Source organism: Miniopterus schreibersii, assembly GCF_964146895.1.
Source record: "Miniopterus schreibersii genome assembly, chromosome: 4".
Taxonomy (NCBI): Eukaryota; Metazoa; Chordata; class Mammalia; order Chiroptera; family Miniopteridae; genus Miniopterus; species Miniopterus schreibersii.
In genome coordinates, this window is record NC_138105.1 from 61740016 (window position 1) to 61767153 (window position 27138).

The following is a 27138-nucleotide window of genomic DNA, read 5'->3' on the forward strand; positions in this document are numbered from 1 at the left end:
CAAATAGAACAATAGAAATGAAAAGCATATTGAATAAAATCAGACACTCAATTGACAAGCATGGAGAAAATGTTAGTGATGAAAATAATTACCCCAAATAGAAAATACTGACAAAAGGCTTTAAAAAATATATATGAAAGCAAGATTAAGAGACATGGAGAAGTGATACTGTATGATTCCACTTACACAAAATTTAAAACCAGCAAAGTGATCTTGGAACAGAAAAAGACACTGACTTCCTATCCTTCTTCCAGCTGAACTCCTTCCTGCTCCAAGAGCTGCACCTCTGCCTCCCAGAAGCCAGGTGCTCTCTACACTGCCCCGCCTCGGGTGGAGGTGGTGTGGAAGAACCATGAGTTCTCAGGCAGACTGCCCTCTCACCCTCATCAGAGAGCCCTCTGCCTCTGGCAGTCCCCTCTGTGTAGCTTCAGGCTGGGAAGTTTAGGTTCAGAAAAAGAGAGCTCCGGGCCACCAGGGGGCAGAAAGCTAGTAGGAACTGTATCAGTCTGCCAGGACCACAGAACAGAACTTGCCACACTGCGCACAGCAGAATACCCTGTGGGCCGGGCACTAAGTGGGGCTTTGGAATCTTTCACCTGCTGTGCCTGGCTCTGTTCAAGCTCACTTATGGAACTTGTTTTGTATTTATCCCTGTTGACCGACAGCCAAAACTTCAAAGCAGTGATGAACATAAGTGACACTTTTTGATGTGGCAGCAAATGTGATATGAAAATGTCTCTGAGTTCCACTGGTGAAAAATCACAGTTACTGCAAAGGCTCTTATGAATTGTAGCCTGTGTCCTAACTGGTGAAAATGCTAAGTTTCAGTTAGATTAGTAAAAATTTAAGATGGAACAGTTTTCCCAACCAACTTCCAAACTCTCTTGAGTTCTATACACTTTATGCCTTAGGAGTGAAGAGCCCCTGTATTTTTTTAAAAAAACAAAATGTTTTTATTGATTTCAGAGTGAGGAAGGGAGAGAGAGAGAGAGAAACATCAATTAGAATCATCGAGCAGCTGGCCCCCCCACATCCCCCACTGAGGATCAAGCCCACAACCCGAGTATGTGGCTCAGTGGTTGAGCGTCTACCCATGCACCAGGATGTCACCAGTTAAGATTCCCAGGGCATGTAAAAACATATTAAAAAAAAAAAAAAAAAGCCCCTGTATTAACTCATTTAACCTTAAGACAATCCTTTTTCGGTTGACAGTATCATTGTCCCCATCAGATGAGGACTCTGAGTAGGGTTACATACTGCACTATTGCAAACTAAGTGAATTCAGTATGCATGCACCCCAGACCCATCAGTAGTGGAACCCTCACCTTGATGGGAGGTTTCCGAGTGATGTGGGAGACAAGGAAGTTCATGGCAATGTCCTCACAGTTGATGTATTCATCCACCATATCTCGGATGGCCTGGGGCATCACGTAAGAATACAGGTAGGCATAATACTGTCAGGGATAGAAAAAGAATCACATACTCTGTTAGAGGCCACACTTCTTTGGCTTTCATAAAAAAATGTGTGTGGATCTAGGTACTGTTAGAAAGTGGGGGGAGGGGGGTAGCAATCACTGGCATTTAGGGAGTTGGGGCCAGGGATGCTTAACACCCTGCAAGGCAAATCTGCAATGAATAATTACCCTTTCCAAATTGCCATTATCACCCCCTTTGAGAATTGCAATTTCATTTAATCTCCTTGGTATCTCAGTGGTTTTACAATATAAAGATTTGTCAGATCAGGTCAGACAGTGGTTCAGTTCAACATTCTATCTCTGACATTGGCAATATGTGATAAATGAGGAAGAGAGCCTAGCTACCTTCTGACTTCTCAGTAAGTCACTGAGCCATGAAATATCCAGTCCCTCAGTGCCTCACTTACACATTCTAGAATCTAATCACTTCTCACCATTGTCACTGGCCTCCCTACTACAAGCCACCATCATCTCTTGCCTGGATTACTCAAACTATCTAAATAGTCTCCCTGCTGCCATATTTTCTTCCCTACAGTCCACTCTCAGCACAGCAGAGTGATCATGTTAAAACACAAGTCCAACTGAACATGTCACTCTTTTACTCTAAATCAGCGATTTTCAACAGATGTGATGCAGTAATTTTTAAAACATGCAATAACCTGACTAGTCAGGGGCACTGACCTCTTCTCCTTTAGACTGTCAAATAAAAAATGACAACAGGCAACACAATAATGGCCACCTGGTGTGAATGAATCAAAATTATACCTATTTTTCTGTCAGACTGGCAAAAAATACGTATTTTTTGGCATGCTGCAAAATTTTAGTAATTAGCTTATGTGTACTGTAAGATGAAGAAGGTTGAAAATTGCTGCTCTAAACTCAGTGACTTCCCATTTCATTCAGAGTAAAATCCTAAGTTCTGAAATGTCCTGCAAGGCCCACAAAGTGGTATGCTAAAGTGGGCTCATGCCTGCTCATGAATGCTGACTGCTAAATTTTCAGAAACTTTGTGAGACTATTTAGGAATTTTGTGAGCTTGTTATGAAAAACAGCCATTATTAAAAATATAATTACACAAACTTAAAGTTAATTTTAAAAATAACAACTTATAGCTCATCATTTCTTAATTAACTTGCTATATTTTACTATTATTCATTAAATTTTGTTATGTTGAGGTTACTTATGTCTATCATATCTATATGGTGAAAATACTATACAACAATGTGCAAATGCCCATCTCTTCCCAGCTACACGTTCAGTGACTCATGTCAGTAACTTGAAATCAGCCACAGTAATATTTACACCACAGAAATGGGCAAATGCTATAAAATGGTACATTTAACTGTGATGTGTTGCAATATGATGATGATGAAGGAATAGGTGTGCCCAATGAAACTGATTTATGTATTTTATTACCTTAACTGTGGAAATCTATGTAGTAAAAAAACTGATCATACAATTTCTGTAGTACACAGTGGTTTGCTGGTTTGGTAGCAAAGTACTTAAGAGATGGTGAACTTAAAAGATAAATTCTACATTTTTTGTTTAGAAAAAGACAGATGATTAAAATTTGTTGACCCTTTAAATGGCCAGTGACTGTCATTAGTATGCTAATGAGAAAATATTTATTAAACACAACCCATATCTTCATCAAGAGAAAGGTGAAATTATAACAAAAAGAACTGCCTTTTAAAAATGGAGAAACCATGAAAATAAATGTTTAAAAGTATTTTCATTATTATGTGATTGTGATGCCAAAAATAATTTATGAAAATCTATAAAAACTTTCATACCTATACATTTTAACAACACAGAAGAAACTCCTGTAATCCGCTTAAAAATCTCCTAAATGAAAAGTTGCTATGAACCTACTCTTAAATATAAAAATGTAACACCTTCTCATTAGTTTGCTAAAATACTGAATGGCACTATAGAAGATAGAAATTCTAGTCGATTTCAGCAACATGCTACCAAACTGATGACTGTAATGACTTAGCAAGCCCAGCCATTAGGTATTTTTTCCAGGGACAGTAATCAAAATCAAGAATCAAAAATATGCTTAATTTAGAAACAGACCTCTGACTTGCCATAACACACAGAGTTAAATCAAGATTTTCAAGCGTAGCCCAGCTGGCAAGGCTCAGGGTTTGAGAATCAACCTATGATCCAGGAGGAGATCGAGGTTTGATTCTGGGTCAGGGCACATGCCCTGGTTATGGGCTTGATCTCAGGGATCATGCAGGAGGCAGCCAATCAATGACTCTCTCATCATTGATGTTTCTCTCTCTCTCTCCCCCTCTCCCTTCCTCTCTCTGAAATCAATAAAGATGTGTTTTAAAAAAAAAAAGGAATAAACCTCATTTTAAAAAAAAGATTTTCAAAAATAATAACACACAATCACATTGCTTTCACTAAAATTTAAGAACTTAGTGAGAATATTTTGAAACTTTATTTCATTTTTATCTCAACCTTACAAAAGTTTCTAGGTAGTACACATATATTAATATAATTCATAAATAAATATACATATTTGTGAAGTAAAGGTTCAAAATTTTTATTGATAGGCACTTACAATAAAACAACTTGATTGCTCCACTAGAGGGTATTATGCTAAGTGAAATAAGTCAGACAGAGAAAGATAAACACCATACGATTTCACTTATATGTGGAGTCTAAGAAACAAAATACAAGAACAAACAAAACAGAAACCAACTCATAGATACAGAGAACTAATTAACTGCCAGATGGGAGGGGGCTTGGTGAATAAGGTGAAGGGATTGAGAAGTACTAATTGGCAATTACAAAATAGTCACTGGGATATAAAGTACAGCATAGGGAACATAGTCATGATACTGTAATAACTAGGTATGGTGTCAGATGGGTACTAGACTTGTGGGGGTGACCACTTAGTATGCTATCTAAATCTCTAACCAATATGTTGTACACCAGAAACTCATATAATATTGAATGTCAACTGTAATTGAAAAAAACACACACAAAAACTGTTCCAGATTAGGGAATGACCAACTTAATTACTCTCAAGGATCCAACAAGTAAGGCAAATAAGTAAGATACATTTTAAAGAAATGGGTGTAAGAAAAATAAAGTCATGGGGCAAATAAGCACATCCATGTTCATGTACTGGGAAAAGTGGCTACGCAGCTCCAGCCAGTTGGTGCCAGGCAGAAACACTACCCCGGTATGACCCGACCTGATCTTCATTTTCATTAAGGTCCAGATCTTTTTGTAAAATAACATTTCTGTAAGCCACAGAAGGCTTGAGAGCTGTCAGTCTGTGACCTCTGCTCTAGAATTTCAAACAGAAAAAACACACCTAAGTTTTATTAAGTAAATTATTTACTACTTGAAAGTAAAGAGATCTGACTATTGTAACTTTTATAGAGCAATCAGAGAATTGAGAAGGGAGACTTTTCAGGAGACAAATTCTCAAGATATGAGCAGACACAGCTAAAATTGGTGGCTCTTCCTCAGATGACCAGTGTGAAATAAATGACTCTCAGTTAGGTATGGTTTTTCAGCCAGATGCTCTCTAATCCTATTTGCAAATCCCAGCCCAACCAAAGCCCATCCACGTTTGGAAAATAAGCACAAGGGCAAGGTTCAAGAATGGGATGAGCATATCAGCTTCACACATTACACTTTAAAAAAAAAAAAACCTGAAAGTTTAATGACTTATTAGGCTGTTTCAAAATGTCCCTAGTAAGATAACTTTCAAGATTCTATTTGAGATGAATTGCAAGATGCCACCATCTGAGATATGAAATATATGAGGGACAAAAGAGTTGAGGGAATTGAAGGGGGGTGGGAGATGGTGAGCTCTTTGGGGAAAAATTCAATTTGAAGTACCAGAGGGATATACAGGGGTTGTCTTGAAAACAATTAGACGAGTACAGATCTCAAGGAAGAGCCAAGGCTGAAATATATATACAGAAATCACCAGCTTATAGGTGCTAAGAAAAGCCGCAAGACTTTTGAGATCATGAGAGAATGTAGAAGAAAAACACAAAGTATGAAGCGTACTAGATAAGGCTAGAACCCTGATATACTCCAACATTTATGGGGAAGACAGTGTGGTGATGGGTCTCCCATAAGAGCAATGAAGTCACCCAGAATGACAGACAGCATGAAGTGGAGATTAAGATGACAGGCCAGGTGCTAACATCCTTCACAACCGTGAGGGAACGATTACAAGGCTAGTAGATGGCAGCAACAAGACAGATGCCATGAGCCTCAAGTGAGATTTTATATCGCTGAGAATTGTCTTGAAGTGTCGTTGGTAAGCAGTGAAAATAGTTCTCTATACTTTCCCTGATCCAAAGTACAAATCTGAGGAGATGAGTAGCCTCAATCCCTATTCATGAAAGAAACACAAGAACGGGCTAAAGGGGAAGCACTGTCCTCAGAGAAAAGTCAGGTTTCAATCAGGTCAAGGAGACAGGAGAGGTGTTTTGTGGGGTGTAGGCAATTTGGTTGTCTGAGAACAGGGATTCTTCGGAGCCCAGAGGAAGGAACTCGGAGGAAAAGTACAGAGCAGCACTATCCAATGGAAACATAATGTGGGTGACACATTATTTTAAATTTTCCAGTAGCCACATTTTTAAAAGCAAAAAGAAACAGTAAAATTAATTAGTATATATTTTACTTAACCCAGTGTATCCAAAAATAACTGCATTTTAGCATAAATCAATATGAAAAATTATTGAGATAGTTTGCCTTCTTTAAGTACTTTACAGCACATCTCAATACTGACTAGCCAATGTCAAGTGCTCAACAGTCACAAGTAGCCAGTGGCTACTTTATAGAACAGACGAGAAATTGAGAGAAGATGAGTCAGGAGCAAACAAACAAAAACAGAACAGTTTAGCAATAACAGTACAGGAGAGGAGTAACAACTGGAGGGGTCTGCATTTTGGATATTCCATGAAAATCGGGATGTGAAGCATGGTGAAGTTTACAAGCTCTACAGAATCAAAAAGAATACAGAGCCACAATAGACAGAGGCTTGTGGTGGGGCTTAGAAGAGTGGTGGCTAGCCTGAGTCAGAAGAGTGCCTGGCTCAGCCCTCTGTTGGCCAGGCCACATCTAGAATGGCAATGTTGATACTGGATGGTAGTTTAACACAATGCTCTCAGTTTTACAGAGGGGGAGGTAAGGCCCAGAAACATGAACTTATTTTCCTAATGGCCTACATGGAATTGTATAGACAGCCTTCTCATCCTGACTTTTTATTCCAGAGTTGCTCTAAGCATCTTGATCATTGTCTTTAAAAACAGAAATAACTTAATTCTAGCATAAAAAGGACATATAAGAAGCACTAGGAGAGATGAATTTAGGGCAGCATTCCACTACCACATAAAGGCTCAACTCTTACCAAGTTCATGCCATTCTTACCAAACTTTTTCTTACCTTGTGAAAGAAGGCAGCACCTGTCAGCACCATGGACAGCTCACAGGAGTAATTGGAATTGTAGAGCCAGGACTGATGAGGGATGTCCCACGCATGGTAACGGCCAGGGAAACCCACAATGCGGTCCCGTGCTTCTCTCCACACCCTCAAAAAACACAAATATATGCACACACCTAAGTAAAAAGCTCTAAGACTATCAGAATCGTTGAAAATTACTGCCTATATCTTGCAGGCTCTGGTCCTTGGGTTACTTTTTTCCTTTGTTGTTTTTTTAAATAACAAAATCAGTCACAAGTCAAATAGGATAAAAACAAATAAAAAGTGCCACATGTAGCTTCCTTAACAAGCACCTGCTTATCATTATTGCTCCTCTAATTCCTGGCAGCCAGCACCTTTCCAGCCCTTACAGAAAGAACAAGATGGAATAACATGGGATGCACAGCATTCTGCTAAGAAGCAGGAAAAAGATATCAATTTCTACTTCTATTTATTTTTTATCAAAAATCTTGTTTTTAATGAGCATGCTATATTAGTACACTAGGACTTGTATATAACTGATGTATACTGCATACTTTTCTTTTACTGAGTGACTACACTGTAAAAGAAGCTGAGAGACCACTGGTCTAACCACAGGAGACTGCTGCTCTTGTGCGAGTAAGGTCCAACAAGTCTTTTTTATTGAATTTATTGGGGTGACACTGGTTAACAAAATTGTACAGGTTTCAGATGCACAATTCTACAACACATCTGTACACCTTATTGTGTTCACCACCCCAAGTCAAGTCTCTGTAAGGTCCAACAGTCTTAATTAACTCCTGATTTGAGCAGAGCTGAGGAAGAGACCTGCACCATAAAAAGAAGTGGTCTACAGGACCATATAAATAAAAGATTTCATAAATGCAAGAAATAAACTGAAAATTCACTGTTTCCAGGATAAATTTTTATATCATCCCCAAACTTAAAGGTAAGACAGAACAAACAGAACCAGTTCCCTAGTTTCCCAGGCTAAAATCCTGAAGCTGAAAGCATTTCTGCTCTACAGCACCCGACACCCTGCAGAGTGCTTCCAGGTCTGTAAACAGTGAACCATCACCTCCTACTCCACCTCACCCCCAAACGGAGATTTAAACTGCCAGAGAAACTCCCTCAGCACTTACATGGAACTTCAATTCCTAAAACACATACAATTTCATTTCAAAAGAATTCTTCTCCTCTTAAGTTTGAAAGCAGCTAATCTAGTCCAACAGATGAAAAACCACACTTGTATAACAACATAACAGTCTTCTAGATGGGCTTTCTGCCACCTCCTACCCAAACCAAACCCCAACCTCTATCCAAATTTATCCCCTAAAACTGACTCCAAATTACTAACCTAAAAAAGCTGTAAGATGTTTTTGTAATATAATTTGACATATCCAGATTTAAAGATAGCTAGTAAGTACTACTGGCATAACCAAATGTTACAACAATACTCCTAAAAATTCTGATCTTTGCAAATACCTATTGCTCCTACCAGTCCTGAAATATCATCGGGAGAAAGGATGGGAAACTGCATATTTCAGTCACCTGATGTGGCTGATTTAATATAATATAGACAGTTCCTAATAAAGCAAAATCTCATTTGCTACGTGGTATCAAAAGGTAACATACTTAATTTGTTAAAGGCTGTCAACCATGAGATGGCTGACCAGATGTTAATTTTCTATTAAGTAATAAAGAAAAAAAATCAATGTGGAAGCAATGACATGAGATAAACTTAAAAGCTTAAATTCCTGGGACGATGTTTCAAGAGTATAAGATAGCATGGTCTCAACAGATATTTGAAAGTCAGGCATTTAAAAATACTGATTATATATAATGCTAACAATTTACACTTAAAAGTGTTACACACAACCAGTTCCTTAACATTATATTCAAAATTATGCTGCACTAAATATTTTTAATCTATCTGCTGTATCATAGATCATGCTTTTGGCATACCTGCCCTTTAATAAATTATCCTTTGAGTGTGTAAAAAGAATAACAGTTACCTACACACTATGTTAGGGGGCAAGTTTCAAAGGTAATTTATAGTTAAAACTTAAAAACAAAGAAAATTCACTGGGTAAACACAACTTCACCAAACAATTAAAAACAAATTTTAAAATAAATGAAATCAAGATACTATTCCACTGAAGAATCTAAACCATAGCTAATATCCTTCTGTTAACATTCAAATTTAAATACTACCACCTTTGAAACAAGTGCATCAATTCAACCTTTTCAGGGTATGAACTCTGGCAGATTATTTACATCATTTCTATATTAATATAGTCAGTTAAGTAAATATATGTATGTATATTGACAGCCCAAATAATAAATATTTTTGTGCAAGTCTGTGTGATTCAAAACAACTTTTTTAATTACAAGTTTTTAACATTGACATTATTGCATGTACTGCATCCCCCACTTCTGCCCCCTCCACCCACGACCACCTCCCCCTCTCCTGGCCTTTACCAAACTACTGTCTGTGTCCATGGGGTATGCATATATTTTCTTTAACTAATCCCTTCACCTTCTTTATCCATAAATTACCCAAATGAAGCAAAAGGTCATGTTACTATTAATGTTTAATTTAAAACTAATTTTCTGATCTTCAAAACTCAGGCAAAATGGTTGGGAAATAAAGATCACAAACTACTTAAGGTATTATAGGATATTAAAGTAATATGGATTTTATCATAGAAAGAGGCATTCTCATCCTTGTTGGTTATACTTCCATGTTTTTCCCCCTGGATCATTAAGAACCAAATGATTTGAATGCAGTGAGAAAATAAAGTATAAAATCAACTAATAATCGAAGAATGTATAAAAATGTAAGGTGAGATTTGTTTGCTCCCTGACTAGATAAGAGTTTATTTTCCAAATCCCATGTTTCTTACATTATGATAATATGTAAGCCTTTTCCTCCTACCCATATTTAGAAAACCTACACTAAACCATGGTAAAGAAAAAAAATTTTTGTTAACTCCCTTTGGAAGATAAAACTAAATAAAACTCCTAAAGCAGAGCCATGAAGTACAGCGAAAACAATCAATGTCAGGTTCAGTTGCAGAATTCGAAAGCTTTAGGTTCAAGAAGAAAGAGATACTTGAATCCAAAAAGAGAAACTATTTTCTAGTCCACAAACCCATACCATTTCCTAAGCTTACATTGTCTCCTTTTTTAAAAATAAAAATTTTGAGCTATAAATCACATACCACAGCACTCACTCATTTAAAAATGTACAACTCATTGGGTTTTAGTATATTCACAGAGTTATGCAACCATCACCACTAATTTCAGAATATTTTCATCATTCCAAAAAGAAACCCCAAAACCATTAGCAGTCACTCCCTAATTCCCCAGTTCATAGAAACCACTATTTTCTGTCTCCAGGGATTTGCCCATTATGAACATTTCATATAATTGGAATCATACAATATGTGGCTCTTCACAACTGACTTCTTTCACTAGCCCATTTTCAAGGTTCACCCATGTCGTAGCATAGTCAGTACTTCATTCCTTTTTATTGCCAAATAATATTCTATTGTGCGAATACATCACATTTGGGTTATCCATTCATTAGGTGATGAATATTTGGGTTGTTCACACTTTCATGTTTTTTGACAACCGATTTTTCTGTGGGGTAAAATATATGTAATATAAAACTTACCATTTTAACCATTTTAAGCATACAGTTCAGTGGCATTAAGTACATTAACACTGTTTTACAACTATTACCACCATCCATCTCTAAAACTTTTCATCTTCCCAAACTGAAACTCTGTACCCATTAAACACTAACTCCCCATTTCTGTTTTCCTCCAGCCCCTAGCAACCACCATTCTACTTTCTGTCTCTGAATCTGACTACTCTAGATGCCTCATGTAAGTTAAATCATAATATTTCTCCCTTTGTGTTTGTTTATATTTGTTGGTTATTATAAACAATGCTGCTATGAACATTCACGTACTGCTTTTTGCATGGATATATGTTTTCAGTTTTCTTGGGTCCCCTTTGTTTTATCTGTTCCATAAGAACATGTCTGCCTCTTTCTTTGCTACATGACCTGAAGTCAGCCAAGATCCATTTTACCTTTTGCCAGAGGGAAGAATTTTTGTTATACCTGCCCTTTCCTTTTGAACCTCAGTCTGTTTCATTCCCATTCAGGTGAAATAAGAAATCTGGGGAGATTAATAAAATAGAGCTTTTAGATCAAAGGATGCCCAAATGAATGAGAAGAGTCGGGGTGATAAAAGGTTAGAATGTAGAGCCAGAGATAATCTACCAGTTCTATAACCAGGGCTAAATCTTAAATTTCCAATGATAGTTAAGAGAGACATTAAAAGGCTTCCCATTATTCTCTCACCACTTGGAAATCTGCTGACGAATGGAAAAGTTCAAAGGTCTCCCTGGCCGGGTAGTTCGGTTGGTTAAAGCATCATCCAATACACCAAGTTTGCAGGTTCGATCCCCAGCCAGGGCACATACAAGAATCACCAATGAGTAAGTGGAACAACAAATCAATGTTTCTTTCTCTTTCTCTCTCTTTTAATTTAAAAAAAAAAAAAAACAAAAAAAGCCACATAAAATAACTGATGCTGCCAGCTATCTTAATAAACTCATCAAAGCAAGATCCCTTATCTAAATCATTCTTGGGATCTAGAGGTGATTGGCAATTCTCCTAACATCCCACGACACTGTTCATAGCTCCCAAACATGCTCAAAACTGCACTACACTCTATCAGAAATACACCACTACCATCAATGACGACAATTGTATTGGCAAAGACCATTTCTGGAATCATCACATGGCTTTCCTTGTTTCACAAAAACAGAGAGAGAGCTGGCTATTTATGATCATGGTACAAAGGAACACACTCCATCCAGTTCAATGGGATTTTTATTATAGCTAACAACAGACTCTTGCCTCAATAATATAGTAGGAGGAGGTCAAAGGAAATGTGAAAGTTGGGTGGAGGAGAGAAAGAAAAGATGTTCTACTTTCTCGGAAATGTGTCAAGTAATTGTTTATAACTGGATCTGAGACAAATACAGCAATAAAGCTGCTGCTCCTTTCATCTGAATATCTGTACTTATTAATGGAAACCAAAGGAAGCCTGCAAGCTAGGTAGGTCAGGTTTTTAGTGTAAGCAATACAGGCACAAAGAAGAGTTCTCCATCTTGGATCCATACTTAATTTGAACAAGGTCTCAAAGGAAATCTACTCCAGTGCTTCTCAAACTATCTGTGGTGAAGTAATTTTCCCGATTTATTGTGGATTAACACTTTCGTAAATTCAATAAAAGTGAATTGCATGGTTTCTTAAATATAACACCAAAAACACAAACAACCAAAGAAAATAAGCTGTACTTCATAAAAATGAAATTTCTGTGCCATCAAGAAAGTGAAAAGACAACCCAGAGGATGAGAGAAAATATTTGTAAATCTCACCTCAGATAAGGGACTTGTATCTAGAACATATAAAGAACTCTTACAACTCGGTAGTACAAAGAAAACCCAAATAACAATGGGCAAAGGGTCTGAACAGACATTTCTCCAAAGATATACAAATGCTCACTAAGCACATGAAAAAATGTTCATCATTAGTCACTAGGGAAATGCAAATCAAAACTATACTGAAATACCACTTCACAACCCAGTAGGGTAACTATAAATAACAAACAGAAAATAAGTATTGACAAGAATGTAGAGAAACTACAATCCTTATACACTACTGATGGCAACATAAAATGGTGCAGTCTAGCAGTTCCTCAAAATGTTAAAGAGTTACCATGAGATCCAGCAATTCCATTCCTAAGTATATGTCCAAGAGAAAGAAAGTGTTCATACAAAATTTGTACATGAAGTCATAGAAGCATTATTCACAATAGCCAAGAAGCAGAAATGACCCAAATGTCTATCAACGGATAAATGGTTAAACTGTGTCTATCCATACAAAATGAATGAAGTACTGGCACATGCTACAAGATGAATGAACCCTGAAAACACTATGTTAAGTGAAAGAAACCAGTTACAAAAGGGAACTTATTTTATGGTACCATTTATATGAAATGTTCACAACAGATGAATGGTTGCCTAGGGCTTAGAGGAGTTGGAGGGAAATGCTAAGGACAGAGTTTCTTGTGGTGGTAATGAAGATTTCTAAAATAGACTATGGTTGCCCAGCCAGGCGTGGCTCAGAGGTTGAGCATCAACCTAGGATCCAGGAGATCGAGGTTTGATTCCCAGTCAGGGCACATGCCCAGGTTGCAGGTTCAATTCCCTGTGGGCGGTGTGCAGGAGGCAGTCGATCAATGACTCTCTCTCATCACTGATGCTTCTATCTCTCTCGCTCCCTCCCTCTGAAGTCAATATAAAGATATATTTAAAATAAATAAGTAAATAAATAAATAAACTAGACTATGGTTACGGTTACACAACTTTGTACATGTACTGAAAACCACTGAGTGGTATATTTATTTATTAAATATGTTTTTATTGATTTCAGAGAGAGGGAGGTAGGGAGATAGAAACATCAATGATGGTGAGCTTAAATGGTATATTCAAATGAGTGAATTACATAATGTATGAATTACATGCAATAAATTTTACCAAAAGTGAATTGCAAGATAAATGATCAAACACCTGGATGTCACTCTGTCAACTTGCTTTAAAAGTTTTTAAGTGCTTACCCTCAATTTTAGAACTTACCTTACTGTGGACAGGCAATAAACTGTCCATGGGCCAGCATACCAGCCCATGACACCTTTGAGTAGCCTGACCTACTCCATTCTCTTACATGTAATGATCCCTCAACATTACATGTAAGAGAATGTAATGAATATTTAAGCTCAAACTAAATTTTTTTTTAAAGGTATAGTTTAGTGGTTGAGTGGAAGTTCTTGAGTGAGACAAACCTGTGTTAGAATTCCAGCTCTGTTAGTTACTTTCTAGTTTCACAGTTTTCTCTTGGGTCTCAATTTACTACTGCGTAAAATGGAGACAACTACAACTTACATCAAGTTTTAGAATGATTAATGAGATATATCAAAGTGCTCAGTCTCTGGCACACAGTATAGGTTCAACAAATGTCATTCATCATAACCACCTCTTCCTCCCCCTATCTTTCCTCCTGGATCCTTGCATCCAACCCCATCATTGCTCAAATCTTTCAGGCCCCAGGATTCTGGCACTGTTCTATTGCCCCAATACACAGCAACATGTTTCTGCCTGCCTCACATTTCCTTTAGGGAACTACCCTTTGCCTCCATTCTCAGTCGATGTGGTTTTCAGTTAGAAGATGATCTACTCCAAGGGCAGGAAGGCAACCCTGGTCTAGCCAATCAAAGAATTCCTTCTCCCTGGCCTCAGGGGAAGAGCTTATATGGGAGCAAAGGCAACACAGAGGAAAGCAGAACCTAGAGATAAAGAGAAATGGAGTTCTCCAACATCACCTAAGACCCTGGATCCAGCTCGTCTTAAATCAGCCCTTACTACCTCTAAGGATTTCTCGGCCAGTTACTATCAGCCAAGAAATTCATTTGGCTGCCTGATTCAGGTTGACTTGGGTTTTGTCACTTGCAAATTAAAGTGTTTCTTGATTGAAAATCAGCTCCTCACCGAAACCCAAACATGATCTCATCATGGCGGAGGTGAGCATCATCATCAATAGACAAGATGGCCTCTGTCTCAATTTCATTCCAGGGCAAGAACCGATTATTCAAACTGTTCTTCTCAGTACGGACCACCTGTAAAAAGGAAGGAAAAACACTAATGATCAGTGCTGCATTACAGAATGCAAAACCAAAATCGCCTTTAGGACAAAGGAGACTGGGCTAAATTTACTGAGTAATCTTGCCTGGTTACCTACCACTTGTATAATCTAGCACCTGACTTTCAGGAATAAAAACTGTCTTATAATTAAGTAGCGGATGAGGATTTCACATTTTAAGCCTTATTTGCTAACTAATTTCCTTGTGAAACAAGCTAAAGCTGAGGAGTATTTTACACATGTGATACACACAGTCTAACAAAATAAAAAATAACTTTCCCAAGAGAACACAAGGTGGCACAGCCGAACTGAAATTATGATTCCCTACTCTGGAATCCACCCGCCCCGGGTTGCTCATAAATTTCAAAACCAACTCAGAAATCTGTTGAGTCTATGTCATTTCTGAGTAATTTTAAGGCTTTTTTAAATTTATTTTAAAAAACAAAGGACTGCCTATACTATTGAGGTTAATTACTTCACCTTTGCAATTTCTACCTGCAGCACTGACTACACATACAAAAGCTTTCTCTCAAGGTGTACCTAAACTCAGTAAAACTAACAGTTTTTGTGTCCACAGCAAATCCCAATTCAAAGAATCTGTATCCGAAGTGACCCATATGTGCAAAGCAGTATTTTCTTCATCAAACAAAGATGAGTGCCAAACAGAACCACTTTAAAACTGTATTTAAGCCCTATGTCAGATAAGCACAGTTTATGACAGTGTAGGTAGTAGCTGTTATTCACCTTGCCCCCTAATATACAAATAAACAAGCATAACCATTCTCTGTCTTTGACAGCTCATTTTATTTTTATAGTATCTATATCTAATTAATCCAACTAGTGAGAAACCATCATATTATTCTCAAAAACCAGAAACAGAGAGCTTCTGGAGGAGTGATCTTTTTAGAAAGCCAGGGTGGGTAATCTTACTCTCAACAGAATGTTTCACTTGTACTGAGGATAACCTCTACCTAGCACGACGAATGTAATTATATTCAGGGTCTAAAAGTTTATAAATGATTTCAAAAGTATTTCCATGACCTCATGAGTATTGTTTCTTCAGCTTAAAATATTCTTTCTCCTATTTTTCTACCAAAATTATTCTCTCCCCGGATACCCAGCTAGAGGTTTCCTGCCACTACCCTCCCCTTGTCAAAATTAATCACTTCTATGTTCTTAACACAAAGTCCTTGTACTTCAATTAATTCAATTAATTCATTCCAGCACACTCAGAATCCAATTACTTAAGAGGCAGAAGGACCTCAGAGATCATCCAGTCCACCTCTCACTTTATACATGGACAACTAGCAAGTGGCAGAGCAAGACTCTAAGTCCTACCTTCTAACTCCAAATCAGTCTTTTTCTGCTAATCTTATATTTATAAATCTCGTTAAACTAAAGTCCCGAGGCAAATGCATTATTAATTTGTGTATCATCAAAAAAGAAAAATGCTGCTAAATAAGAAAATACACAAAATAGTTTATATGTTTATTAAAGAGCTTTTTAATACTGCCTCAGCCCCAGAGGAGTTCCTCCCAAGTCAAGACAAGGCAGGACCTGTAATAGATTTGCTACTACATAGAACAGATGTCAGAGCTAAGCAATAAGACACAGAAATCCATCTTGCCCTACAGCACATTTGACCAGTATAAAAATCCCTGAGCTTGTAGCCCAGAATCCCAGGCTCAGATACAGCAGTGACAGAACAAAGGCACTGAAGCCTGGATCAGGGAAAAGAGGAGAGGGTATCGGCCAAGTACACAGTGAAGTAGCTGCTGGGCTCCATTCCCCAGAGAGTGGGAAGGTGGCCAGAAGTAGCAGAGGCCAAAAGCCAACTGCGGCAATGGTAAAACGCCATCAATCTTAAGACACACCTGAGTTCAGAATGTTAAAATGTAAAATAACATCCACCTTAGAATCAATGGACTGTGGTAGTTGTTCATGCAAACATTCCCAAACTACCCTCACTCAGATTATTCACTTTACTAACATGCCTACTATTCGCTTAATACAGAACTACAATTCTGCAGGTTCAGGTGAACAAAGCTCCCTCAACTCTAGCAGTGAATACACACAGCTTAAAATATAAGACAAAATAACTGAAAAATCCAATTCTTGACTATGCCACTATACATTACCGATTTTGTGGGTTAATCACCAGGAGGATTAGCTACAGCAAAATTAGTAATCCAGGAACACAGCACACAGTTTCAGTACTCAGGTGTAATTCAAAGACCAGCAAGGCAGACATCACCTCGGACTGTGTTAAAATGCAGAATTGCAGGCCTATCCCCAAAACTACGAAGTCAAAACCTACAGTTTAACAAGATCCCCAGGTGACTCCTATGCATGTCAAATTTTGAGAGGCACTGGTACAGAGACTTTTAAAAGCCTAGCTTTGGAGTCAATCAGAAAAGTTTGAGTTCAAATTTCAATTCCACCACTTACTAGCTGTGCAAACGTTTAAGCATGCAACCTCTTACTAAATCAACATAGCCATATGTTGAATGCAAAAACTGAAGTTGTTTGCCAACCAAACTTCACAATCCTATCAACAACCTAATTCTTAATCTAAAAGCAAGAAATAACAAAAACCTAAAATGATCGTGATGAGATACCTAGAGTGTATCCAAAATTTTCTCTCATTTACAATGTAAATCAAGTCAAGAGAACCTACTTGTCCTTTAGAAGATTTAGAGAGACCAAAAGTTCTAATACCAAATGAGTTTTGGCCTAGATTTGACATCCAATTTATTGAGCAAGCTTATTAAAGTCCATTAAGAACAACTGCTATGGGTCCCAGGAATACGTGCAGTGCGCATACTACCTCTACTTGCCCTGGCACAACTCTCTGGATGGGATGACAGCAACTTTCAGGATTAGGGAAGTGAAGCAATAGCCATCAGAACAAAAAAAAAAAGCCTTAAGGATTCACAGAAACACAACATCAAGTACTGCAGCAGCTTGCTTGTGGTTAACTCACAAATAACTGTGGTCAATAAGTCTGCTGTAAAAAATTAGAGCAGTGGTTCTCAACTAGAAGTGATTTCTGCCCTCCAGGAGACATGTGACAATGTCTGTGGATATTTTTAGTTATCACAACTGCAGCAGGGGAGAAGTGAGCTACTTATATTTATTGAGCAGAGGCCAGGGATGCTGCTAAATCCTACATAGCACAGGACAGCCCCCCACAACAAAGAATTATCCAGCCCAAAAGGTCCCTGGTGCCACTGCTGAGACACCCTAATTTAGAGTCAACCACCAGGAGACAGTAAAGCAAACTTCCAAGAATAAATGTAGCTCATTATTTAAGGACAGTCACCTTTCCCCCATAAATGAAAAGAAATTTCTAACCATACAAAGTCTGCAAATACAAAGGGGGGGGGCACCTTTCTTCAAACAATTTTACTTCAAAGCTATAGTGCTTGAAAGTTAGAAAAAGATCAGCAAACCACCCATTATCCATTCTGGGACCAAAATCAGAAGGACAAAAGACAAATATTTGGCCCGGCTGGTGTTGCTCAGTGGTTGTGCATGGACCTACGATCCAGATCGTGGTTCAATTCCCAGTTAGGGCACATGCCTGGGTTGTGGGCTTGATCCCTGGCAGTTGATCAATGAATCTCTCATCACTGATGTTTCTCTTTCTCTGTGTCTCTCCCTTCCTCTCTCTGAAATCAATAAAAATATTTAAAAAATAATAAATAAATAAAGCATATCAACTTTCTAAGAAATCAGCCTTTAGAATTCTCTACTCTTGCTGAGGTCTAGCCAGAAGTAAAGCCTTTAACAGCCCAATTGGCAGAGGCTCAAGCCTGAATATTAATGACACCAAGTTTACTACATAACCAGCTTCTCTTCCAGGCTTCCTTCTTTTTTCCTTAGTATACTACTAGGGAAATAGTATTAAAATCACTACTCTGGCATGACATTAAGTTCCCCCAACAGAACTCTCCTTTTTAAATTCTAATATTAAGGGCTGAAAGGGAGGGAAAAGGGCAATGAAAAATAATCTCATATCTCTAGATAGTTTTCATTTGAGGAAAAATGGTGCATTGTGGCCTTACTACTTCCACAAAGACATTAGAGTCTACCAGGTGGTGTGATATGCTTATCTCTGAAGTTACCATCTATCACTACTGCACTGGTCCAAGTTGCCAACACCACTCACCTAGGCTACTGCAATAGCCTTTGAACTGTTTCTGCTCTTTTTCCCATAGCCCCATACATATCATATTACTAAAACCCTCCAATGGTACCCCAACACGCATGAAATAAAATCTAGACTCCTTACCATGGCCTATATCTTCCTACATGTGCTGGCCTCTGCTTTCTCCAACCTTCTTTCAAAATCTCCCCTCAATCACTCTACCCTGGATACACTGGGTACTCTTGCCATGTCTTGAACATGACAAGCTTCTTGCACTTGCCATTCTCTGTATGTTCCTCCAGAATTTACATGGCCCATTCTCTCACTTCATTCAAGCTTCTGCTCAAATGTCACCTCTTCAAAGAGGCCTTCCCAGGAACCCTGTGTAAATCAGCTGTACCCTTTATGGAGAAAAGAAATAAAAATTAAGAATCAAGGAACTGGCTGTCACAAAACTGAGACATGAGCATACAGTGTAAAGATGAGCAATGTTTTGAATGAGCAAGACTATACTGTTAATAACCGAAAGATGTCCCCTTCCGTAACAGTCCAAGTTTTAAAACTCAAAGAGGACAGATTTTGATGTTTTCATTTCCACAGAATGCTCAACAAGGCCACTGTATTTATAACTATTTTCCAGAATATCCAGCAGAGTGGGAAAGATGTGTTAACTGGTCAGAATAAAGTAATAACTCAAACCAAAATTTTGGATGAGACTAAGACTCAACAAGAGATCACTTGGAGGTTTCTGCTTCCAGGAATGCTGAATAAGCTCCTACCAGACCCCAACAAGAGATCACTTGGAGGTTTCTGCTTCCAGGAATGCTGAATAAGCTCCTACCAGACCCCAACAAGAGATCACTTGGAGGTTTCTGCTTCCAGGAATGCTGAATAAGCTCCTACCAGACCCCATCCTCCTACAGATGGGGAAAACCCTGGGGAAAAATACCAAAAAATAATAATAATAACCTGAAGGTACTAGACAGTGAACAGAGGTGGCAAATTATAGAGGAGAGCTGAAATTTAGAAAGAAATTACCAACATGGGGAGAATCACTTGCTTTTATCCTGAGAGTAGGCCAGAGTTGTCACCACAACTTAAACTCACATATGACACCCAAGTCTTTCTAGCCTGAAGAATAAGAGGGAAGAGCTAGGGGCAACCACAGCCCCTGAAAGAAAGTAGGTTCCAGAAAGGAGTGAGCCAGACAAGAGGAACGCCAACTGTGTATAAACTACCCAGTCTCTGGTCCACACCAAAACCAGGCATGCTTGGTGCTGTTCATAAGCAGACCAGGTAAAGTCTAAATTAATTGCCTACGAAAATTAAAATATCAACACTTTTCAGAGGAAAAAAAAAACAAAATCCAAAGTCTTCACAATATAACATTCACAATGTGTAGGGGTTAATATAAAGTTATTTGAACCAGAAAATCATGACCCAGTCCTCAAGAAAAAAGAAAATCAATAAGAACAAATCCCCAAAAAACTCATATGTTGGAATCAGTTGTTAAAGTAGGCAAAAATGTTAAAGTAGCTATCATTATTTATACTCAATGAAGTAAAGTATACTCAGAATGGGGAGAAAAAAGGAAATCTCAGCAGAAAAACAGAAACTATTACTTAAAAAATATGGAAATGCGCTCCCTAGCCAATTTGGCTCAGTGTTTATAGCGTCAGCCCGTGGAATGAAGGATCCTGGGTTCAATTCCAGCCAAGAGCACATACCTCAGTTGGAGGCTCGATCCCAAGCCCTGGTCAAGGTGGGTGCTGGAAGTAACCAATCAATGTGCCTCTCTCACATCGATGTTTCTTTCCCTCTCTCTCCCTCCCTCCCTCTCCTTTCCACTCTCTCTGAAAAGCAATGGAAAAGATATCCTTAGGTGAGGATTAAAGTATATACATACACACACACACACACACACACACACACATATATGGAAATGTGGGAAATGGAAAATATAGTATCTTACATTTAAAACTGACTGGACTATCTTAACTGACTAGATTAAAGTGGACACAAAAGTCAGTGCCCTTGATGATGGATTAACAGAAATTATCAAAACTAAAAATATTTTAAAGAAATGAACAGAGCCACTGAGAACTGTGGGACATCAAAATGTCTATTATACATATAATGGAGTTCCCAAAGGAGAATAGGGAAAGAATGGGGCAGAAAAAAAGTATCTAAATAATAATAAATAAAATTTCCTCATAATACGATGAGAAACATAATGAACAAATTCAAGTGAACCCCAATCAGAATAACAATCAAAGAGAACCATGCTAAGGCACATCATACTCACATTGCTAACCATCAAATACAAGGAAAACAATCTTGGAAGTAACCAGAGAAAAACAATACATTACATATAGAAAAACAAAAATTTGAAACTCCATTGACATATCGTCAGAAACAATGGCTGCCTGGAAACAGTGGAACATCTTCAAGATGAATGAAAGTGGTGTTCCCCCAGCTATTAATGGGTTTTTTTCAAAACTAGCCTTCAAATCCCTTGGCACAACACTACTCTCCATTTGACTTCCATTAGATATTCTTTGTTGTTATACTCCAGGAGCTAAGGAACCTGATTCAACTGTTTACAAAACAGGCAAGAAACAGAAAGAGCAGTCACCCATTACCACCTCTGCTCAGAAGCCCTACATCATTCAGGTGAGAGATCTACTTCAACAGGTGATACTACCCCCATCTCTCTCTGTGGAATCCTGTCACCTTGCCCAGGTCCTATCCCATTTGAACTGAAATTCTCTTTACTTAAAGCATTTGGGGCAGGAGTGTCCAGGAATGATGTCAGTGAATATCACATTTACTCCAAACCAGATTCGATATAGTTTCCCCTTTGTTATGTAAATAATAGTAAAGAATGAGGAATTTTAATATATAAATCCCAGTAGGTACCCCTAAGGCAATCTCCCTACTCAAATACTTAGGGCTCAATAGATTTCTAGCCAACAAATACCTAGCATTTGTCCCTATTGCTTAGATGGGAATCTGAGCATAAGAGAAGCACAAACTGTCCAGGATTTTCTGAAATGGCATGCAGGTTCCTGGGTTGATTCATTCAGCCAATATGCTCATCTCAAATCATTTTCCCTGAAAGACTGAAATCTGAGAGATTGCCTGGGAACCACCTGGCTGCTAACTTTATGAAGACCTGCTAACTATAATGTAATGGATAGGGTATGTCTGCATCCTAGGTGGAAAAAACACTCTGAGATGTCTCATAATAGCACCCTTTTCCACAAGGGAGAGTGTTGCCAGTCTCTCTTAGCTCTGATACCTGGGTAGTGTTGGCTCTATTCCCAAGAGGTCAACAATTCAACTGCTGACCCAAAAACCTGTCTCTCTTTAATACAAAGCAAAGACAAAATATTTAGAGGATTGAGTGAAATTCTCTAGCTTGAAACTGTTTTCTCTTTTTGGAAAGTTTCTGGCATTTTCCCTCTAGGCATTGTATTATTGCAATGAGCTGCCCAATAATCAAAGAGGGCTACTTATTTCCCACCAGAGTTAAAAGAAAGGATTAGTTCTGGTAAGTTCCCTGACGAATTTCAGACATTGTTAACAGGGGTGGCATCAGCTTCTCTACATCCCTATCGAATTCAAAGGAAACTCAGGAAAAATGGAAAATAAAGGCTACTTTATTGTCCTGTTTGAGCAGCATCTACCTTTCACAGAACAAGTTTGTGTGTTGTTTTTTTTTATTTCAATGACATTCAAAAATTAGTAACTGAGGGGGAAAAAAGCAAAATTTACTTGGGTGGAAGTCTAGAAAGAAATCTCTCCATTTATATCACTTTTCTTGATATACAAGATAAATTCTGGGATCAAAATTTTTTAGAACCCTACACAGTCTTGAATAGCCTCAGATTATAAATTCAATTAAATAAAATACAATAAAGGTTAGCAGTAGTAAGCAAGTAGCAGCAGTAGTAAGAAAGAAAATTTAAAACAAAGATTTGTACAGAAGTAGGCAGTAACAGCTATGACACAAAGGGAAATTATAAAGAGGACACAAGAAGCCTTTATTAGCGAAGTGAGTCAAAGCTGTCCATAATATAGGCAGAGCATCCATACTCCTTCAGCATAAATAAGTAGGAATCAATAATTGGGCATCTTTCTAGATTCTCTACTTGTATTATCTTTGATTCCTCTTTAATCTTAAAGTCAAAGAAGGTAATTAATTTATCAAAGATCACAAAATGACTATTTAATCTCAGGTCTATAAAGAAAGCACGTCAAAATTCATACTTTTCTATTATATCACGCTGCTGCTTAGAAAATATTTCACATGAATTAGTTCCTCAATGAAATATATATATTTTTATAAATATATTTTTATTGATTTCAGAGAAGGAGAGGGAGAGGTAGAAACATCAATAATGACAGTCATCGATCAGCTGCCTCCTGCACAGCCCCCATTGGGGATAGAGCCAGCAACACCGGCATGTGCCCTGACTGGGAATCAAACCACGACCTCCTAGATCATAGGTCGATGCTCAGCCACTGAGCCACACCTGCTGAGCTGATGAAATATATTTTTTAAAAACTGGTCTAACCCAAACATTTCTCTTCCAGACAAATTCGTCCTAAAAACTAATTTTCGTAAGCAAGTTTCTAGCAACAAATGGCTCATCAGATCTTCTGCCCTTCTTTACTACTTTGTTTTCTGGAAAGTACCTATGCTGCAGAATAAGTAGTTGGACATTTGCTTAAGACCTGCTCTAAGGCCTCACATTTAAGAGAAATGGGTAATCTTCTAAATTGTCTAATTTACATCAGAAGGTGGGTAAACAAAATACTCAGAACCAAAGCCCTATCCTGCATATTTGGCTATATTTTTCCTGTAAAATACAACATCCTAACCATGACAAATAAAAATGAGAAAGAACCTACAAGTGACTACAGGAAAGGTTCGGGATCGCCAACTCCCAAATATAAAACCCTGACTCGTTTTCCAAAAGACTTCTATAATATCCTGGTAAATGGAATAGGTCTTCTTCCTAAATCCTTTGGGAGGTGATTTAAAATGCAGCTTCTGGAATCAGACATACTAAAGCTCAGCTCCTCCATTACTCATCATGACTTTGAGCAAAATAACCTCTCCAGGCCTCAGCTTCCATAGACATAAAATGAAGAAATCACGATAATAAGTTCTATAAATGCTACATTACATTGCCTAGATCATAAGTGCTGCTTCTTAAAGGTTAGCTTTTCATCATCAATCTCATCATCATTTTTGTTATGACACAGAACAAAATCTATGGGGTAACTCAAGGGGTTTCATAAGCCTTCATGAGGCTAGTATCAATTTTAGTTTTGGAGAGTCTTAGAAGATTTAGGGTGTAGCAGAGATGGAACTGGTAAGGCCTGAAAAGACTTAAAAGGAAGCAAGCAGAAATTGCATGAGGAAAAATACCTATACACGTTAAAAAAGTATATATCTATATGTATATAGAAAAGGGATTAAGAGTGAAACACTATTTCATGCAATAAAACAAACTGCTCATTTTTCTATTACCATGATAGGGACGCCAATGTCAGGCCACAGAAGGTCTTCTGATGGTAGTTTGGGAGAATTCCACACCACCACCACCTTGTTCAGGTAAGGGAGGCCATTCAACCTCTCTAAAGAGTTCATAAGCACTTCCTCCCGCTCATAAGTCAACATCACTACCGTGAACTGCTCCCGTGGAACATTGCCTCCGAGTGCTGCCTGAAACTCCTTGCCAGAACCCCCAGCTCCACCACCAATCGGCCGAAATCCAGTCCCTGAGCCCAAGAATTTGGCCTCTGAGGGTAACACAGGGTCAAAGGGGGTGTGGGGGAAAAGATGGAAAGGCCCTGGAGCAGAGTTCCAGCTGCGGTAAAAGTCAGTGACAGTCAAAGTAAAGTTGCGGAGGTATTTGGGCGAGGCATAAGGTGGCTCAGTTTCTACTGGCCCCAGGTCCAGGTCCCCATTGTCAGCCATGTTGGGGTCTGTCCCAGCTGCCTTGCCTGAACGATGAGGAATCTCAGCTGCTGCCTCTTCCCGGATGGGAGCGGCTGGGATCTGTATGCGAGTCCTAATCATAGCCAGCACGGTATTGAAAATACTGTCAGCGGTCGAGAAGTAAGTCTCCCAGAGAAAGCGGCCTTGCCGCCTCATAGCCAGTAGATCACTGTCCGAGAGACTTCGTAACAGGAAGTGAACCTCAGTAACACGTGGCTTGGGCACCACTAGGGCTGCCTCATTCCACTGCAGCATGTCATGGTAAGGAAGCTGGACTTGCTCCCCCAGCACAACTGGGACAGCACCAACTTCCAGGGCCTCAAAGAGCCGTGTTGCACACCCAGATGAAATAACCAAGTGAGGGTCCCCAGGAGTGATAATGAGGGCAAAGGTGGAAAGCTTCAGTAATTCTAAGCGGTCCTCTCGCTCTCCACACAGTGCCCATTCAGTAGGTAGACTGGGTTTAGGCTGGTTTTTGCAGGTAAATTCTACCAGGACCTGATCTAGCTTGCTGTCCTGTACAGCCTTTAGGGTGGCAATGATACGATCATCATAGTCAGCTGGGGGGTCACCCTCCATTTCTTCTTCAAAGGATCGGGCCTCCTGAAGGCTAGATCTCAGTGATTCAATCTTTTCACCCTGGAAGGTGAAGAGATATTTCCTCTTAACTGGCACCTGTGGTGGGATTTCCATGAAGTTGGGCTCTGACATGGCATGGACTAGTGGTGATACTACCAAGTCAAAGCCAAGTCTGTACTGGGCAGCATAGAAAGTGGACTGGGCCACCATGGCACGGCCTATACTGACATTATATAGTAAGTTCTGCGTATCTGACTTCCGTGACAGATTGATGATGACATGGTTGTGTCCATCTGTCCGCCAATGTGGTAGAGAATACAAATGCTTCTCAAACTCAGCAGGCCGCAGCACTACTGGCTCCTGCATCTCTCCCACTAATACCACATAGAGGCAGGCAATGTCCGCATTTTCTGTAACATAGACGTTGGCTCGTGCTGTAGCCTGAAAAGCCTGCTTGACCAAGGGATCCAGGTAGCTACCAAAGGCAAATTGGTCACTGTCATAAACATAGACTGGAAAACCAGAGGTGAGAGGGCAGCGAGAATAATCAAAACAATTGTGCAGCCGGCAACCCCGGATGACCTTTGGGGGAGGAAGGCCAGCATCGTCCTTCTCTGGGAGCAACCGGATGGGCAGAGAAAGTTTGGGCTGATTTTGGGCCATCAGCTCCTTGTAAGAATGCTCAGTCTGGCTGATGACATTCTTAAGTTGAAGCAGGTCTTGTTTGGCATTCTCAATACTCTTCTTACAGGCTTCAATCTTCAGGTTCAGCTTGGCAATTTCACTGTTCAGCTCTTGCCGCTTGGCTTCCAGCTGCAAGAGCTCTTCACTTACAGACTCACGAATTCGGCAAAGATCCAGCACGTGCTTTACCTCGCACAGTTCATTACCAGCCCGTGGGCCAAAAATCCGCTTGCCGGCCTCATCAGCTTCATCCAGGGTGGTGAGATAATAGTGAGCAATGAGGGGGAAGAAAACCAGAATGATGAAGAGTGTAAAACTGAGCCACGTGAGTCGGATACGATTGGACCACCGTAACATACAGGTTTGACCTCCATTCCCCACGCCCCCATTCCGCAACATGGTATAGCCTGTCATGAGTTCCTCTGTGGCTCTTGCCCCCTCTGATCACGTTGGGTCACTCGCCATAACCATGAGTTTCTATTAGGCAAAACTCAATCTCTTTTTACTCACGAGTTGCCATAAAAGTTAGTGTGTTCCCTGTACAAGGCACCAAATAAAAGGGAAACTTCATTTTCCTCAGCTGTAGTTGAAATGGTCTCTGACTCTATTCCAGCAGATTTTAAGTTCTGGTTGTTGACCAAAGAACATGTCCTTAATCTTTATCAAATGGTAAAAGGTACCACATTGTTGATGAGATGAAAACGAGGTCCCTGATGATGAAACCCAGGAAAAATAACCTGGACTCAGATAGACTTTTTCAATGGCCATAGCTCTTGTTCCTTGGTTTTGCTGACCAACAAATATGCATAGTTACTATTCACAGTTATAAAGTAGCTGGTTCAGACAGAACTAAATGCCAGCCTGTTATCGATGTCATTGCCAACAATCAAACCTGTAAAAGAAAGAAAACCGTGTGAGTTTTGAAGATACATGTTCAACAACCCTGCCCGTCCCCAGTCCACTTCTATAAAATCCTTAAATCTTATCAAATGGAACACTGGTGTGTCTCACAGAA

At 39.0% G+C, this 27138-nt stretch overlaps 1 protein-coding gene across 6 annotated transcripts in view; it reads right to left on the minus strand.

The window, feature by feature from the left end:
- The window catches only part of EXTL3 (exostosin like glycosyltransferase 3), a 97735-nt gene that overhangs the window by 4404 nt on the left and 66193 nt on the right, over nucleotides 1–27138 (minus strand). For all 6 annotated transcript variants that reach the window (XM_081135855.1, XM_081135853.1, XM_081135850.1 and 3 more), the window contains 4 exons: nucleotides 24390–27015; nucleotides 14547–14674; nucleotides 6903–7047; nucleotides 1326–1454 (listed from right to left, as the gene is read on the minus strand). In XM_081135855.1, coding sequence (XP_080991981.1) covers nucleotides 1326–1454; nucleotides 6903–7047; nucleotides 14547–14674; nucleotides 24390–26537 — 2550 coding nt within the window. In that variant the 5' untranslated portion in view covers nucleotides 26538–27015. The remainder of the gene's footprint in view (nucleotides 1–1325; nucleotides 1455–6902; nucleotides 7048–14546; nucleotides 14675–24389; nucleotides 27016–27138) is intronic.